Source organism: Molossus molossus, unplaced genomic scaffold (genome assembly GCF_014108415.1).
Source record: "Molossus molossus isolate mMolMol1 unplaced genomic scaffold, mMolMol1.p scaffold_m16_p_13, whole genome shotgun sequence".
NCBI lineage: Eukaryota > Metazoa > Chordata > Mammalia > Chiroptera > Molossidae > Molossus > Molossus molossus.
Genome location: NW_023425348.1, coordinates 34,293,528 through 34,307,754, shown reverse-complemented (window position 1 = coordinate 34,307,754; position 14,227 = coordinate 34,293,528). Strand labels below are relative to the sequence as shown.

General features: G+C 33.0%; 1 protein-coding gene across 31 annotated transcripts in view; it reads right to left on the bottom strand.

Moving 5' to 3' along the window:
- PICALM (phosphatidylinositol binding clathrin assembly protein) overlaps positions 1–14,227 on the bottom strand; it is a 103,674-nt gene that overhangs the window by 33,831 nt on the left and 55,616 nt on the right. For 12 of the 31 annotated variants that reach the window (XM_036259959.1, XM_036259980.1, XM_036259978.1 and 9 more), the window contains 5 exons: positions 14,015–14,100; positions 11,851–11,974; positions 11,445–11,581; positions 8,451–8,554; positions 2,605–2,775 (listed from right to left, as the gene is read on the bottom strand). In XM_036259959.1, coding sequence (XP_036115852.1) covers positions 2,605–2,775; positions 8,451–8,554; positions 11,445–11,581; positions 11,851–11,974; positions 14,015–14,100 — 622 coding nt within the window. The remainder of the gene's footprint in view (positions 1–2,604; positions 2,776–8,450; positions 8,555–11,444; positions 11,582–11,850; positions 11,975–14,014; positions 14,101–14,227) is intronic. The other 19 variants (XM_036259976.1, XM_036259964.1, XM_036259963.1 and 16 more) reach the window with 3 other exon arrangements.

The following is a 14,227-nucleotide window of genomic DNA, read 5'->3' as shown; positions in this document are numbered from 1 at the left end:
AAAAACTGAAAAAAAACTAAAGGAAAGAAAAGAAGAATATACAATTGAGATTTTATGTATCCTATAAAGACTAAACTATTCACTTTCTGGCTCTTTACATAAAGTTTGCTGACCACTGTTCTGGAGCAGAACTAGCCAAAAGAACTTACAAATAACAGAAATGTTCTGTAAGTCTGTCTTGTACAATATGGTAGCCATTAGCCACACATGCCACTGAAAAATGACAATATGCCTAATTAGGTGATAGGAATGGCACACCTTTCTTTCATGCTCTTATTCTGAGTAAGAAACTGTTAACATTTTTATCACACAACTTACTTCTTGGAAACTTTTAACTGGGATTGTAAGAATTCTTATTAAAAAGTCTCTTCTAGGGCAGGCATCAGCAGACTACAGCTGCATGTGTCTGTAAATAAAGTTTTGGAACACAGCCAAGTTCATATGTTTATGTATTTTCTATGGTTGTTTTCAGATTAATGTCAAAGTTGAGTAGCTGTGACGGAGAGTGTGTGGCTCATGAGCCAAAAATATTTGTATCTGACCTTTTAAGAATAAGTTTGCTGACTCCTGTTCTAATGTTTGTGGTTGACTTGAGTGATTTTTAGTTTCCCCTTCTGTACTTATTTTCATTTAAAAAAAAAGTATTTAACAAATACATTTTTTCTCTCTAATGACAAAATTTAGCAGAGGTGATTTTTTTAAGTATACTTTATACTTTCATTTGTACTATTTGCTCTCAGAAAGAAAATAACAAGGATTTAAATGAAAGTCTGTACTTCTATAAGGGAAGGAGCATTGCAGACCAAAGCTGCAAGTCTCCTGCTTCAGACTTTGGTCCCAAAAGCTGGCTTATTTTGATGCATTTAACTTTTCAGGGATTCAGGTGATCCATCCATAAAATGGTAATAGTGTTCTCTTACCAGTATTAAGAGTTGAGAGCTGGATCACCAATTTTATGATTTTAATTTTCAAATGTACCTAGTCACCTTGGAATATATGGTCATCAACTTTACTAATCTGCTTTGCTTTCTGGTCTTCCTCTTGTCTCAACCCATAGGCCTTAACTTAAGAGACATTAGGAAAATGACATTTCTACTATATATCCCTCTTGTTACAGGCTCTCCTTGAATAAATAATAATTAAGTCACTCTCTAACAATGGCTTTTTTAAATTTTTTTATTCTGCTTCTGTTTGAATGTAATATTAGACAGGACCTTTAGCTTAAGGTTACTGACCTCCATTCTATCCCTCTTCAATGCATATAGATGTGATAGCCTGAAATCCATATACTGTTCTAACCTAAAATATGGAAATAGCACAGGGCCCCAAAGCAAAGACATATCTGTTTCATATTGCCAAATTAAGAAAACTGACCAGAAGGACACAAGCAGCCATATTTATTAAACATATACTTGTTCATACACAGTAAATATAAAGAAAATATAAACTTGCAAGAAATGAAAAAAATATATCCAAGGGTAACTCTAGTAACCCCTTATTATAAATTAAGGTACTTCATTTGACAAGTTTTCTAAAGAGTAACAAACTGTGAAATTTAGTTTCAACCACTTTTTATGTAATTTTTTACTGTATTACAATAACATGAAGGAATTGTTGCAATCAATAATTACACTTTGGAGCTATCAGACTAGTTATATATAACTACAGCACCTGCCTTGGAACATTCTCAAATCGCCAACTATTGCTTTCCAGTCACCTGCCGTCCTCCCTCTCTTTCAGATATATTTAACAGAACATTCAGAGTGTAGCCACATGCGCTATATCTAGGGTACATAGATGACTTTCTGCATGCTGCTTTAACCAAAGATTTAAATTTGTGTCACATTAAGCTATTTTGTTGAAGTTATTTTCACCATCTTTTAAGGGAGCTTTAGCATCTTTTTTAGCAGGATTCAAAAACATTTCAGTTTCGTATATTCTTAAAAATGTACTCTTCTTGTATAATTTTGGTAAGAAATCTTGCCTTCAATGGATTTTGATACTGCAATTAAAGGTTACTCAGTCAAATTGCTTTACAGTCTCTACTCTTATTTACCTCAAGGCTAACAATGAAGTGACATCCTTAAGACAGAGACAGGGTATGCATGGATTTTAAACAACCTAAAATTGTACTATTCACAGTTCAAAAAGTAAAAAACAAAACAAAAACAAACAAGATAGCTACTAATATAACCACCCCCTCACAAATACAGAGGAAAAATATAAGCCAACGCAAACACATATGTAAGTTTAAGTTTACTCTTCAACCAGTTCTCCTAATAACTAACTCTCTGAATTAAACAAGATGTAGCATGTGATGCTAGACAGCTTCAATATTGCAACATAATATGAGAACAAAACACTAAAAAAGTCCAACTTTAAAGGAAATTTTCTTTCCTAAAATCCTGCATTAAATAAAATTAGGGATACTAGTGTCAACTTATAAACCTCACTGCATTATTGCTATTCAGTTATTTTTAAATTTGATATTAAAATCCAAAGTAATTATTGCAGTGCTTTAAAAAATAATTAATAAATAAGTAAAAAAAAAATACTTAGGCAGTATAAACATTAATTGGAAAGAAAGGTTAAATGGTACTTTACCAACAAACATTTCATGAGTAGGTGTCCTAGTAGTAAAAGTGGATACATCTGAAGAAATGGGAAGGTGAACATCACCACTACTTTTTGTGAGGAAAGGATTTAAGCTTGGAATGGCATCGTCAACAGCATCTACAGTAGCAGAGAAAGGATCTGTGTAGTCCAAGTGCATTACAACAAAATGAAGAAAGGAAGTAAATTAATTAGTATTATAATTAGTCAAAAGATGCAAAGTGAAAAGTAGTAGCTATATTACTGCTTATTAATCTTAAATGCAAAAATACCTAATCACCAAGATAGAAGAACTGCTTTTTAACATATTTTAAAGAGAATTCTCAGAAAAAAATCATTTATGTGTCCATTAATAGTAGCATACTAATAGATCTGCTTTCCAGTATTGGGAAGCCAATATCAAGTAGTTAAAAAATAATAATAAAATGCTTCTGTAAAACAGCCACCCATCTTATACCACGTTACCCACTCTAGGTGGGACATGTATTGACTCTGGTGGCGTGGCTATGTTTACTCAAAAAATTAATAACTCTTGAGAGCAGGAGGTGTGGGAGCGGGAAGGAGGGGGGGTCAATGGGGAAAAAGAGGGACATCTGTAATGCTTTCAACAACAAAAAAATTTTTTTTAATTAATAACTCTTGTATAGGTTCAGAGGTAGGAAATAAGAAAATAAAGATGAAGAAAAACTCCAATGATGGAAAAAAGGATTTTAGAAAAATTAAGAACAGAGGCTAAAGACTGGCCATTTACAGACTATAAACAGCTTTGAAGACCAAGCTAAGAGTTTTAAAGATTTGGTTTTACACATTTGCTGAATAAATAACAAAGGCACTGTTCCCTACTAGAATGTTAGCATATACATACTGTTAAATTCTACATGTAAAGTTGTTTTAGAATCAGGCATTTACTGTACCTATACCTCATTCAAGATAAACATCATTCTAATGATAGAAAGCCATTCATCCTACCGTTAAGTAAATGGAGAGAGGAAAAAACAAAGAGTAGCAAAAATATAGTGTCATAATTTTTTCTCTTGTAACACAATAAAAAATGAGAAGACAACAACCTATGGTCTCTTCTACTTTGTGACCCTTACTGAAGAAGACCATGGTACCTGCACAGTATCAAGCACTGCATTTTACTCTAAGACTGTAATGATGGAACAATAAGAAGGCAGCAATGGCCTACCAGCTTATTCACTATGATATAAACATACTTTCCTTAAAGTCAATAAATTCAAGGCAAGTGTTCCACACACTCCAAAACTGTTTACAAAAGAAAAATAAATTCAAACTCAGATGAATCATGTTTTAACATATTTCCCACCCTTCCATTCCTCAATAAATGAAACGAGAGAAAATAATAATAATAAAAAAAAATGAGACGAGGGAAATACAAAGTAGAAAATAGACATAAGTTGGATTTTTTTGTACTAAAATTAAAATGTAACAATGACCACTCTAACTCCTTCTTGTGTAAGAAAGAATCCCATTAAGTTTAGAGTTGGTCAGTTTGGTTGAAAGTGCTATTTTTAAATATGCAACAGTGGCATGAACTTTTTAAAGTACATTATACAGTCAAACCTCAGTTCTTGAATGTCTCTTAGGTTCTCGACCAAGTTGTTAGGAGGGAGGATGACTCGGTTATCAAACAAAATTTTGGTTCGGGACCAAAACAACCCTTTCTTGCTGATACATCAGCCTGACAAGTGTCTCTCAGGCCACAAAGGAGAATTTACCACTAACCCTCCCATTGTTAACATTTCAGGAAATTGTGCTGTGAATATTCTTGTTTTTTGTTGCTGGTGAATGTACAGGCAGTACAATTTTAAAACATAAAGAAGCCATCAAGAATGCTAATGTTGCCAAGGGTGTGAAAAAAAGAATGATCACAAGCAACAGAAGAGGTAGAAAAACTATTGTTGACTTGGATACACAAAAAAGCAGTTAGCTGGTGACAGCATTTCAGAGGCAGTGATAATGTGAAAAAGTGAAGATGCCGAATGCTGACTTCCTGAAAGACACCACTAAAACAAGTGCTGAAAGTGATTCGTTTAAGGCTAGCAGGGCATGCTTCCACAAATTAAGAAAAGAAGTGTTTGTTTATAAATTAAACAGTACACTAGACATGAACTGTATATAATAAAGGTTAAAACAGGGAATCATTTGGGAGTCTGGATGAATTAAATCAATTTACATTATTTCTAATGGGAAAAAATGATTCGGTTTTCAAACAAATTGCCTCTAGAACAGCCTTCCAGAATGAATTAAGTTTGAGAACTGAGGTTCCAATGTACTTTGTTGGACAATAAGCAACAAAGAACCTCTCTCCAGTTTTCTATGCAAAAGAAGCCACAGAGAAGTCATTCAAAAAAAGATTCATTGGTTTGTGAGAAAAAACATGCTCGGGAAAGGTCACTAGTTATCTATTGTTCTACTGATTGACAGTGTTTTACCTAAGCGTATAATATCAATCATTTTCTGTTATACAAAACATCCTAAAAAAGAATATGCAGACATGTGTAAATGCATCTGCATTTAGGTCAATCAGACAATAAGAAAAACCAGCTCTTAATCTACTTTACAAAACACTACAGGTAGTCTAGATGTACTAACAAACACTATACTGCAAATAATAAAAAGATTCATTAAAACAAAAAAATCACATTCCAGCTATTTTCTAACCTTTTTTCGCTAGACTGGCAACTTTACTCCAAATTCTTCAAACTTTTTTTGTTTACTCCTCACCTAAGGACATTTTTTTCCATTGATTTTGAGAGAGGGGGATGGGGATAAAAACACTGATGTGAAAGAAATTCATCAATTAGTTGCCTCCCATATGCACCCCAACTTGGGTGGGGATCAAACCTGCAACCCAGGTACATGTCCTTGACTGGGAATGGAACCCAAGACCCTTCAATGTGAGGGCCAATGCTCTCTCTATCCACTGAGCCACAGAAGCCAGGGTTCTTTTAAACGTTTTAAAAACAAACTGTCCATTATTTTTTATCACTATTTTTGGAAGTTTAATTTTATGTTAGAGTCATGAAAAAGTAAAGAAAATAGAACCAGTCCAGTCATATTATAGTCTTGAGATTCTAAATACTCTTTACACACAGAAAATTGAGTTTTTTTCATAAAATGTTGTTTCACAGCAGCTGAGAGTAAAGCAAATTAAACTTCAGAATGCATAATTCTTTTTTGCCTGAATTAAATTTAGAAATCTTGGTGAAAATATACAAAGTGTGCTGTAGTTGATAATATTTTTAGATCTATTGTATCTCAAAGTTTTCTTAGTGGTGAAAACTTAAATCTTAGATATCAGTATTCAATACCAAGTGCTTGTTTAGACTCCAAACCATTTCTTGAAAAATCAAAGCCTCATTAATAAAGCAATGCGAGGAACAGGAAAGCTTGTGTTCTGTCTATAAAAGCAGCATGATGTAAAATGTTACATATTTCAAATGTTCAGGTAAATGATTAATTTCAAAAATCTTTTATATTATGATGAAAGCTTTTTATATATTAAGATTTATTTGTTCACTTATCTCAATCTAACGTTCATTTTAACAATAAAGTAAAAAATCTTAATCAGAATGGCATGGAGATGATGAACAATACACTAAGCTAGGAAGCATTCAAAATTTTTGCTTAAAATACTCTTAAACTATCCAATATGCAGAAGTCAAAACTCTGAAATTATTGCCAACTCAGAAGCCAAATATCTTTATATGAAAGTCAAAACAAGATTTAATTCTTAAATTGAGGAGTTCATAGTAAAGATCACCGTCCTTTCCTCATATGTAATGATAAGCTTTTCTGCCTCTGTACTTGCTCCTACTGTACCTAATTTATGTTTTTAACATTTTGAACAGTCTCACTTGTACACAGCAAACCTAATGTTAAAATATGGGTAAAATTGTTATGAAAATAGTACATAAGGCAAAATAACCAAAAACAGAAAATAAAACATAATTAAATGTATTCCGACACATTGTATTCACAAATAGACTGCTATGGAATATTTCTCATAACAGGACATAGAACAATTCTTACAGACTGAAATTACTTTAAATTATTTTCCTACAGTAATAGTTTATTTGCCTTCATATATGGGCTCAAAATAATTCCAAGCAAAAACTTTAACTTGTCATTGTTAGAATTAATTGTATATGGTGTCCAAACAAAACAATTTCAGAGTTAAGTTGTTTTTGAAATGTATTAGTTCTCATTACCCTTCTGTGAAATATTTCACTTACCGAGAAAGATAACTTTTCAGCCTTAATTTAGAGAAACTACTCATTTTAAAGAGAAACAAGCTGGAACTACTTAAATGGTCATGTTTACTACCGTTTGCTAAAGTAATTAACAATAAGCAATAAATAAGCATGTAAATTTTGACAGATTAAAAATCCTAAAACTAGGACTTATTAGGATATTAAGAAACTCCTTTCTTAATCTGAATTAGCTGTCTATAGTTCATTCAGCTAAATAATTCTAAAATAGTTATTTACTTTAAACTAGCTTATAATTTTTAGAAACTACTAGTCCCAGGTCTTAAGATTTAGCTAACTTAAACTTGCCTTCTGAGACCACTAGTTTTTAATTAAGTTATGGCTCACAAAATTAGTTTATAAATCTAGTATTTTGGCGTTTCACTATTCCTGTTCCCTGACTTACATTATGAACAAGAAATAACCAATCTAAAATAAAAAAAGTGCCTAGTCAATAAAAATTTGCAAAGTACCTATTATAAATCAGACATTGGGGATATAACACTGAAAAAAAAATATTTAAAAACTTCTGCCTTCACATAGATTATGTTTTATTATACAAAATAGAGCCTTAAAAATAATTATAAAAAAACGAAACATAAAAGTTCTTAAAATTCAAATTATTAAAATAAAAACTTTAAAAGTCTAATTCATATTACCATAAAAACTTACTATGTTCTTTCACTTATCTTTGCTATGAGAGGTAAACCAATCAATTCAGATTTTACATAGGAGCCACATATAAATTTTAAAGTAGTTTGCCATTCTCTACAGTTCTCTAGACAGTGTCTTTTTTTTCATAATATCTCCTTTCTTTCCCAAATAATTTTTGAGTGTTTGCAAAATAATACTCACATATACACAAGAGCACCAAGACCAAAGGAAATGATTTGAAAACATAATAAATGTCTAAGCTAAACTACTTAAAAACTGACATGGCCTAGACTTATTCCTTTCAAGATGCCAAATACCATCGTCATGATATAGTCCTCAAAGAACTATTGAAAGGCAGCAAACATTCCTGTGGTTGTAGGAGAAAACTTTTCAATATCAAATCTTATAGGTCTGAATTAAATCAACATTTTATATACAAGTAGCATCAAGTCTGTCATGACATTCCTAGTCAGAACATAGTTCACACTGCCTGATAACACCATCTGAGTTTTATTAGACTTTATCGTATACTTACACAAGTTGAATGTTTTCCCTTGCAAGTAAATTTTTTTTTATACCAAAAGTAAAATGACTATTATATATTTTCTAATTATGGAGTAGAAATTCAACAATGAAAAAATAATTTTATACTCAAACATACATTTGGTCCTTCCTTTTCATCTTCATTAAACCTCATTTCATAATTTAATGAAACATGAATTCCAAAATTACATTTATAAATAAAAATGTCTTCAAAGGGGCAAAATGACTTCATTGCCATTTTAATATTTTTTAAATTCTCCTGTATCAGGTATAATCAAAACTATACAAATAAGTGAAATACCACAGAACAGGGGAAGGGAGATACCTATACAACATATAAAGTAGAATTAATTAATGCCTACTTACCTCCCCATGTACTTGCTACCTGAGAAGCAGATGACATAGGAAGTACAGATGAGTGAAAAGTTGGCTGTTGCAAATCAAGTAAATCATTTGGTAGCTTTGATGAGCTATGAAGATATTTTGAAAAGGTGATTTATTTATTAGGTAAACTCTGCTACATTATCCACTTCCTTCTCCCACCCAAGTAAATAAGAACATTAAAACAAAAACTGAAAGACCCAATAATGTAAATCTCGAAAGGAGGAACATTTTCAGCAAGATAACAATGGCATATCCCTCACACAACAGCATATTTCTAAGACCTAGAAAAATATTTAAGTTCCATATCTTCAGTTTACATGGGATCCAAATAATAATAATCCTTCAGGAAAGGATCAATAACTTTCTCAGTAAAATAGATTTCCTTATTGAAATGAACCTAAACAACATGATTCGAAATATGAAATATCATGGCAATTTTAATTTAAGAAAATTTATTTTCTTCTTTTAATCTTTAAAGAACTTCAGTTGCACTTGCAATACCAATACCCCTACACAACATACAATATCTATTAACCTCACCTCTACTGCTTCATAATCCAAATATATCAATAATACAGAGAAAAATTATATATGCCGATATGATATGAATTTATAACACAGCCACCCATTACATTTATCAGTGGTGGGGAACATCCAGCCATACAAGGCCCGTGAAATCCTATCAGCTAACATCACAAGTCTAACACCAAATTAGCCTGACCAAATATAGCAGGCTAATTTTTAAGTTGATAATTTTGTATGGCCCAAGAGAATGATGTTATAAATATCCAGATGGCCCTTGGCTGAAAAAAGGTTCCCCACCCCTGGGATATGATATATTTCTTACCACAAGACTTTTATGTAATTAAATTAAATAATTTTTTAAAAATTCCTACAGTTTCCATGAATTAAAAGCATTCTGTATAACGCAGCATAGATCACTTATAAATTACACTTAAAACTATTTTTTTTAATCCTCACCCAAGGACATTTTTCCGTTTTTTTGTTCAGATAGAGGGGGAGGGAGAGAGAGAGAAACATCGATGTGAAAGGGACACATCGAGTGGTTGCCACCTGCATGACCCAACCAGGGCCAGAGGCAAACTGTAACCGAGGTACATGCCGTTAGCGGGAACCGAACCCGGGTCTCTCTGGACCGCAGGCCGACGCTCTAACTGCTGAGCCAAACCGGCCAGAGCCACCTAAAACTATTTTAAAGGCATGTCTTTTAGATTAAGAAAAATAGTTTTATATGCAAATAAGTACAAATACATTTAGAATATGCAATAAGCATTCTGTAATAGGCTATAAGATTTGCCCTCAATTACTATTAAAAAGGTGAAAGCTTTTGAGTATATTAAGTGAAATAAAACATAGTCAAATTAATTCTTTATCTAATATTTTTTCACCCTCAAACATTCAGTATTCTTTTCCATTCATTTCCTTATAAAACAGACTTCTTTTCAAGGTCCCCAAGTGGAAAAGTTGACACTTAGTGGGTTCAATGTCATTTTATTGGGGATTAAGAAAAGCGGCATATCAAAACAAACAAACTAAAAAAGCTGAAAGAAAACATAACTAAATTCACCAGACATCTAAGACTTTAGGGGGAGCAGGGAGCAGCTGAATTAGTAACAGTTACACTGAGCTGTTTGTTATAGGAGTCAGTAGGTGGGAAGGAAGACCTTTAAAAGATGAGTTAATAAAATACAGTAAAAACAATAAAATCAAAGAAAAGCAAGCCAACAAAAGAAACTCATCTCCCTCTGGCATACTTACCATGTGCTAAACATTGTGCTAAACCCTATCTGGAAGTCTGCTGGAAATGAAAATTCTTGGGTCTGCACCCCACACCAACTGAATCAGAAACTCAGGGTGGGGCTAAGAAAACTGTGGTTTAACCCTCCAGGTGATTCTTATGCTTGCTTAATATTGAGAAACCCTGACCTATACTATACAATATCTTATTTGGAAACTGAAGTTAAAAAAGAAAATATAAGCCCTGGCCGGTTTGGCTCAGCGGTTGGAGCGTCGGCCTGCGGTACAGAGAGACCCGGGTTCGGTTCACTAAGGGCACGTATCTCGGTTGCAGTTTGTCCCCGGCCCTGGTTGGTCATGCGGGTGGCAGCCACTCGATGTGTCCCTTCACATCAATGTTTCTCTCTCTCTCTCTTCCTCTCTCTCCCTCCCGCTCTATCTGAACAAAAAATGGGAAAATGTCCTCGGGTGAGGATAAAAAAAAAAAAAAAGAAAAGATAAGAAATAACAGAGCCAGGATCCAAACCACAATCTGACTTCCACACTTCTACTTTAAACCACTGTGGATAAAAGTAAAAGACAGAATAGATTTGAAAAAGCCAATTATTCTAATTTGCCTGAAAATAATTACATTTCCTTTGTTAAGTAGCTTAAATTAAGCAACAATATTACTGATGTTGGTCTGGTAAGTTTCAATACCATAGAAATCTGGCAACTAAACTCTTACTGTGTTCCAGATCATTGTGTTTAACACCAGGGAACAGATATGAAAGGCGTTTAATATCCGATGAAAAGATATTTTGAAATACATATCATACCCACATATATATGTGTGTGTGTGTGTGTGTGTGTGTGTGTGTATATATATATATATATATATATGAGTTATAAGGGGTCTGAACCATTAGACATCTCATAAATGTGTTATTATAATTAGTTTTTATACAATAAAATAAATGTTTGCCAACATATACCCCCACTCCATTCCAGTTAGTATAAATTTGCAATTTAGCCACATCTTCCATTTCCTAAATAGGCAAAATACAAACTCTTATCACTTTATAGTTAGTAATAGTACCACCATTTATCAGCATCTCCTTTGTGTGAATTTATGATTACAAATGGTAAATCAAACTAAAATTGAAAAGCTCTGCAATATTTCTATTAGAAGTCTTTAAACCTAAGTATTCATAGGAAATCTTTAACCTCTCCACCTACCTGTTAGAAGAACTAGGGGTAGAAAACATGTCAATGGCTGGTGTAGTCATTATACCCACTGCTGAGGTGGACACAGGAGAGGCTGCAGTTGTTAAAGAGGTATGAGGTTTCTTTGCAAGTTCTTTTAGGCGCTGTTCCTGTTGAGAAAGGTAACTACCATAAGGAATCCAGAAGCCAGATCTGTTTGTATGTCCTCTAAACAAAAGCATGTTCTAATTTCATTCTAGCAAAAAGGTATTCTCTGACCATAAGTCATTCAATTTCAGGATGAAAAATTAGACTATGTATTGAGTCTTACCTCATTTGGATGACCATACATTAAATACTGTTAGTCACTATAGAGGTCTTAATTATTTTATGAATACCTGTACTTATTTTTCCAAATAAAAAGAATGCACACTCCTACCTTTAAAGCTTTTAAACGAGCCTGTTCTTCCTCTAATGCTGCCTGCTTTTCCCTTTCATCCACTTTGGTAAGAGACAGGCCAGTACTTGCCAGGGAAGAGACTGCGTTGGAAAGTGTTGTTGCCCTAGAATAAATGGACAAAGGTAATTAGGCTTTTTGACAAACATTTCATATTACAACCTGGTTATGAAATGATCTGGCAACTGATATGCACTATAATTATGAACTTATGAAGTCAAAACAAGTACTTCATATGAAATATTCTACCCGTAACCTAGAGAATTATTAAATTATATGATTTACACACACATTCACTCTTTTTAAAGTAAATGTTAGATTTTGGAAAGGGTTCACAATAAAGGTGAGAGATACTGCATATTCCAAGCCCCAAGGAAGGGAACCCTAATGATTAGAAAAGAGCTCACCTACAGCCAGGAAAACCCTTATGAGTAAAACATACTGAATTTCTCACAGGAAGTAACTGTTTGCTAATTTACAGCCTGGGTTTTGGCAGTGCTACTACAGAAACAATAAAACATGGGTACCAGTAATAAATAAACGTGTCTAGGTATGTTTCTTATAACACCCAAGATGTCATTCCCAGGAAGATCAATTTCATTCTAGTCACTGGTCTATCTGGCACCTACTTTCTATCTGCTACCCTTTTTCCAAGTTAGAATTTCCTTTTCAAACATATTAGACATACACAATGCATCATCTCTCACTGGCAGATTCATAGTAAGCTGCCTCCTTTCCCTTATATCAAAACCTTACCAATACCAGAAGGCCCAACATTAAATCCCCAAATGTTAATTCTAGGTAAAATAAACCAATGTGGCAAAGAATGCTAACATGAAGAACTCCTCTTCAGTAACAACCTTTATTCATTTTCCTTTTATCACATACCAAACATCATTCATTTCTACTTTAAGCACATAACTGGCAAACTATTTAAATTTTATGTAAAATTAATTTTACAAATGAGCCAATATAAACATACAATTCAGAAGACAAGGAAAGAGTAATATAGTTGTGACAGAAATGCAAGAAATCCAACAAAAAAATTTTTTTAATCCTCACCTGAGAATATGTTTTTATTGATTTTTTTAAAGAGAGAGAAACACTGATGTATGAAAGAAACATCAACTGGTTGCCTCCCATATGTTCCCTGACCGAAGATCAAATCTGCAAATTTTTTTGGTGTATGGGACGATATTCTGACCAACTGAACTACTAGCCAGAGCAAGAAACCTAATAAATTTTCAGTCTTTACCTGAACTACTTGACTTTATTTTTCATTATTTTCTCAAATCTTCGAGCCTTATAATTTTGGCTTATACTTCTAAAAACTTACTAAAAAATTCAAAGAGCATATTTGGAATTCAAATCTAAAAATTAAAATTCAGTAACATTTTCCTTTACAGATTACTTACATTTTGTTGCTAAAAAAACAAAACACCGAGTTCTGAAACAACAATCAAAAAGTCTAAAAAAAAGGTCCTCATTATACTTCATAAAAACCATTTTTTCATACTGTTAAAAGGAAATCTTCGTAAAAAAACATGACAATTATTCAAGTCAGTACCAAACTCAGAAATCATGTTACAAGGTTGATGTGAGATGGGCTGTGTTACTTTCAATTTGCTAGGTTAACTGGTCTTTGTCCTAGAAATTAGGTACCATGTCTAATAGACCAATTAAAATATATGTCAATAATCAACCCCATAAACTGAGAAAGATGGTAAAATTTGATGCCATACATCCTAGATTTGAGGCCCAAAGTTACTACTTGCATACTTCACAGGGCTATCTGAGGGTTAATCAAATCTGTAAAAAGTCAATTTATAATTATAAAACATCATACGAATCAATGCATTATCATCTTTAAGACAACTATTCATATGATGAACACAGTTCTAGATCAAGAGCCACTGCCATCACCTAAACAGATGCTAACATTTATTGAAGATCAGTAACTATTCCAAGAATTTACATGTATTAATCCATTTAATCCTTGACAGCAACTCTATGAGGTCGGTACTATTGTTAAACCCATTCTATAAGTGATTAAATCCAGTTGAAGAGACACTTGGAACTCGATCTGGATTCATCTACTCTTTCAGAAACATCACTCCTGTTCTTTGCCCTTTGAAGAATAATGTACCTGCTTGCAGCTGTAGAATCTTTGATTTTCTTTCCTTCCAAGGAAGCTAAATGTTGTTCCAAAGCATCAAGAAGACTGCTGGGGGCCTGAATCAATTACACAAATAAGAAGACTTTCATGATAATCAGGCAATTGGTCAGAATAAATCAAGTATCATCTGACCAATAGGAGAGAAACAAAAATAGTTACATTCCTCATAAACTAACAATGAAG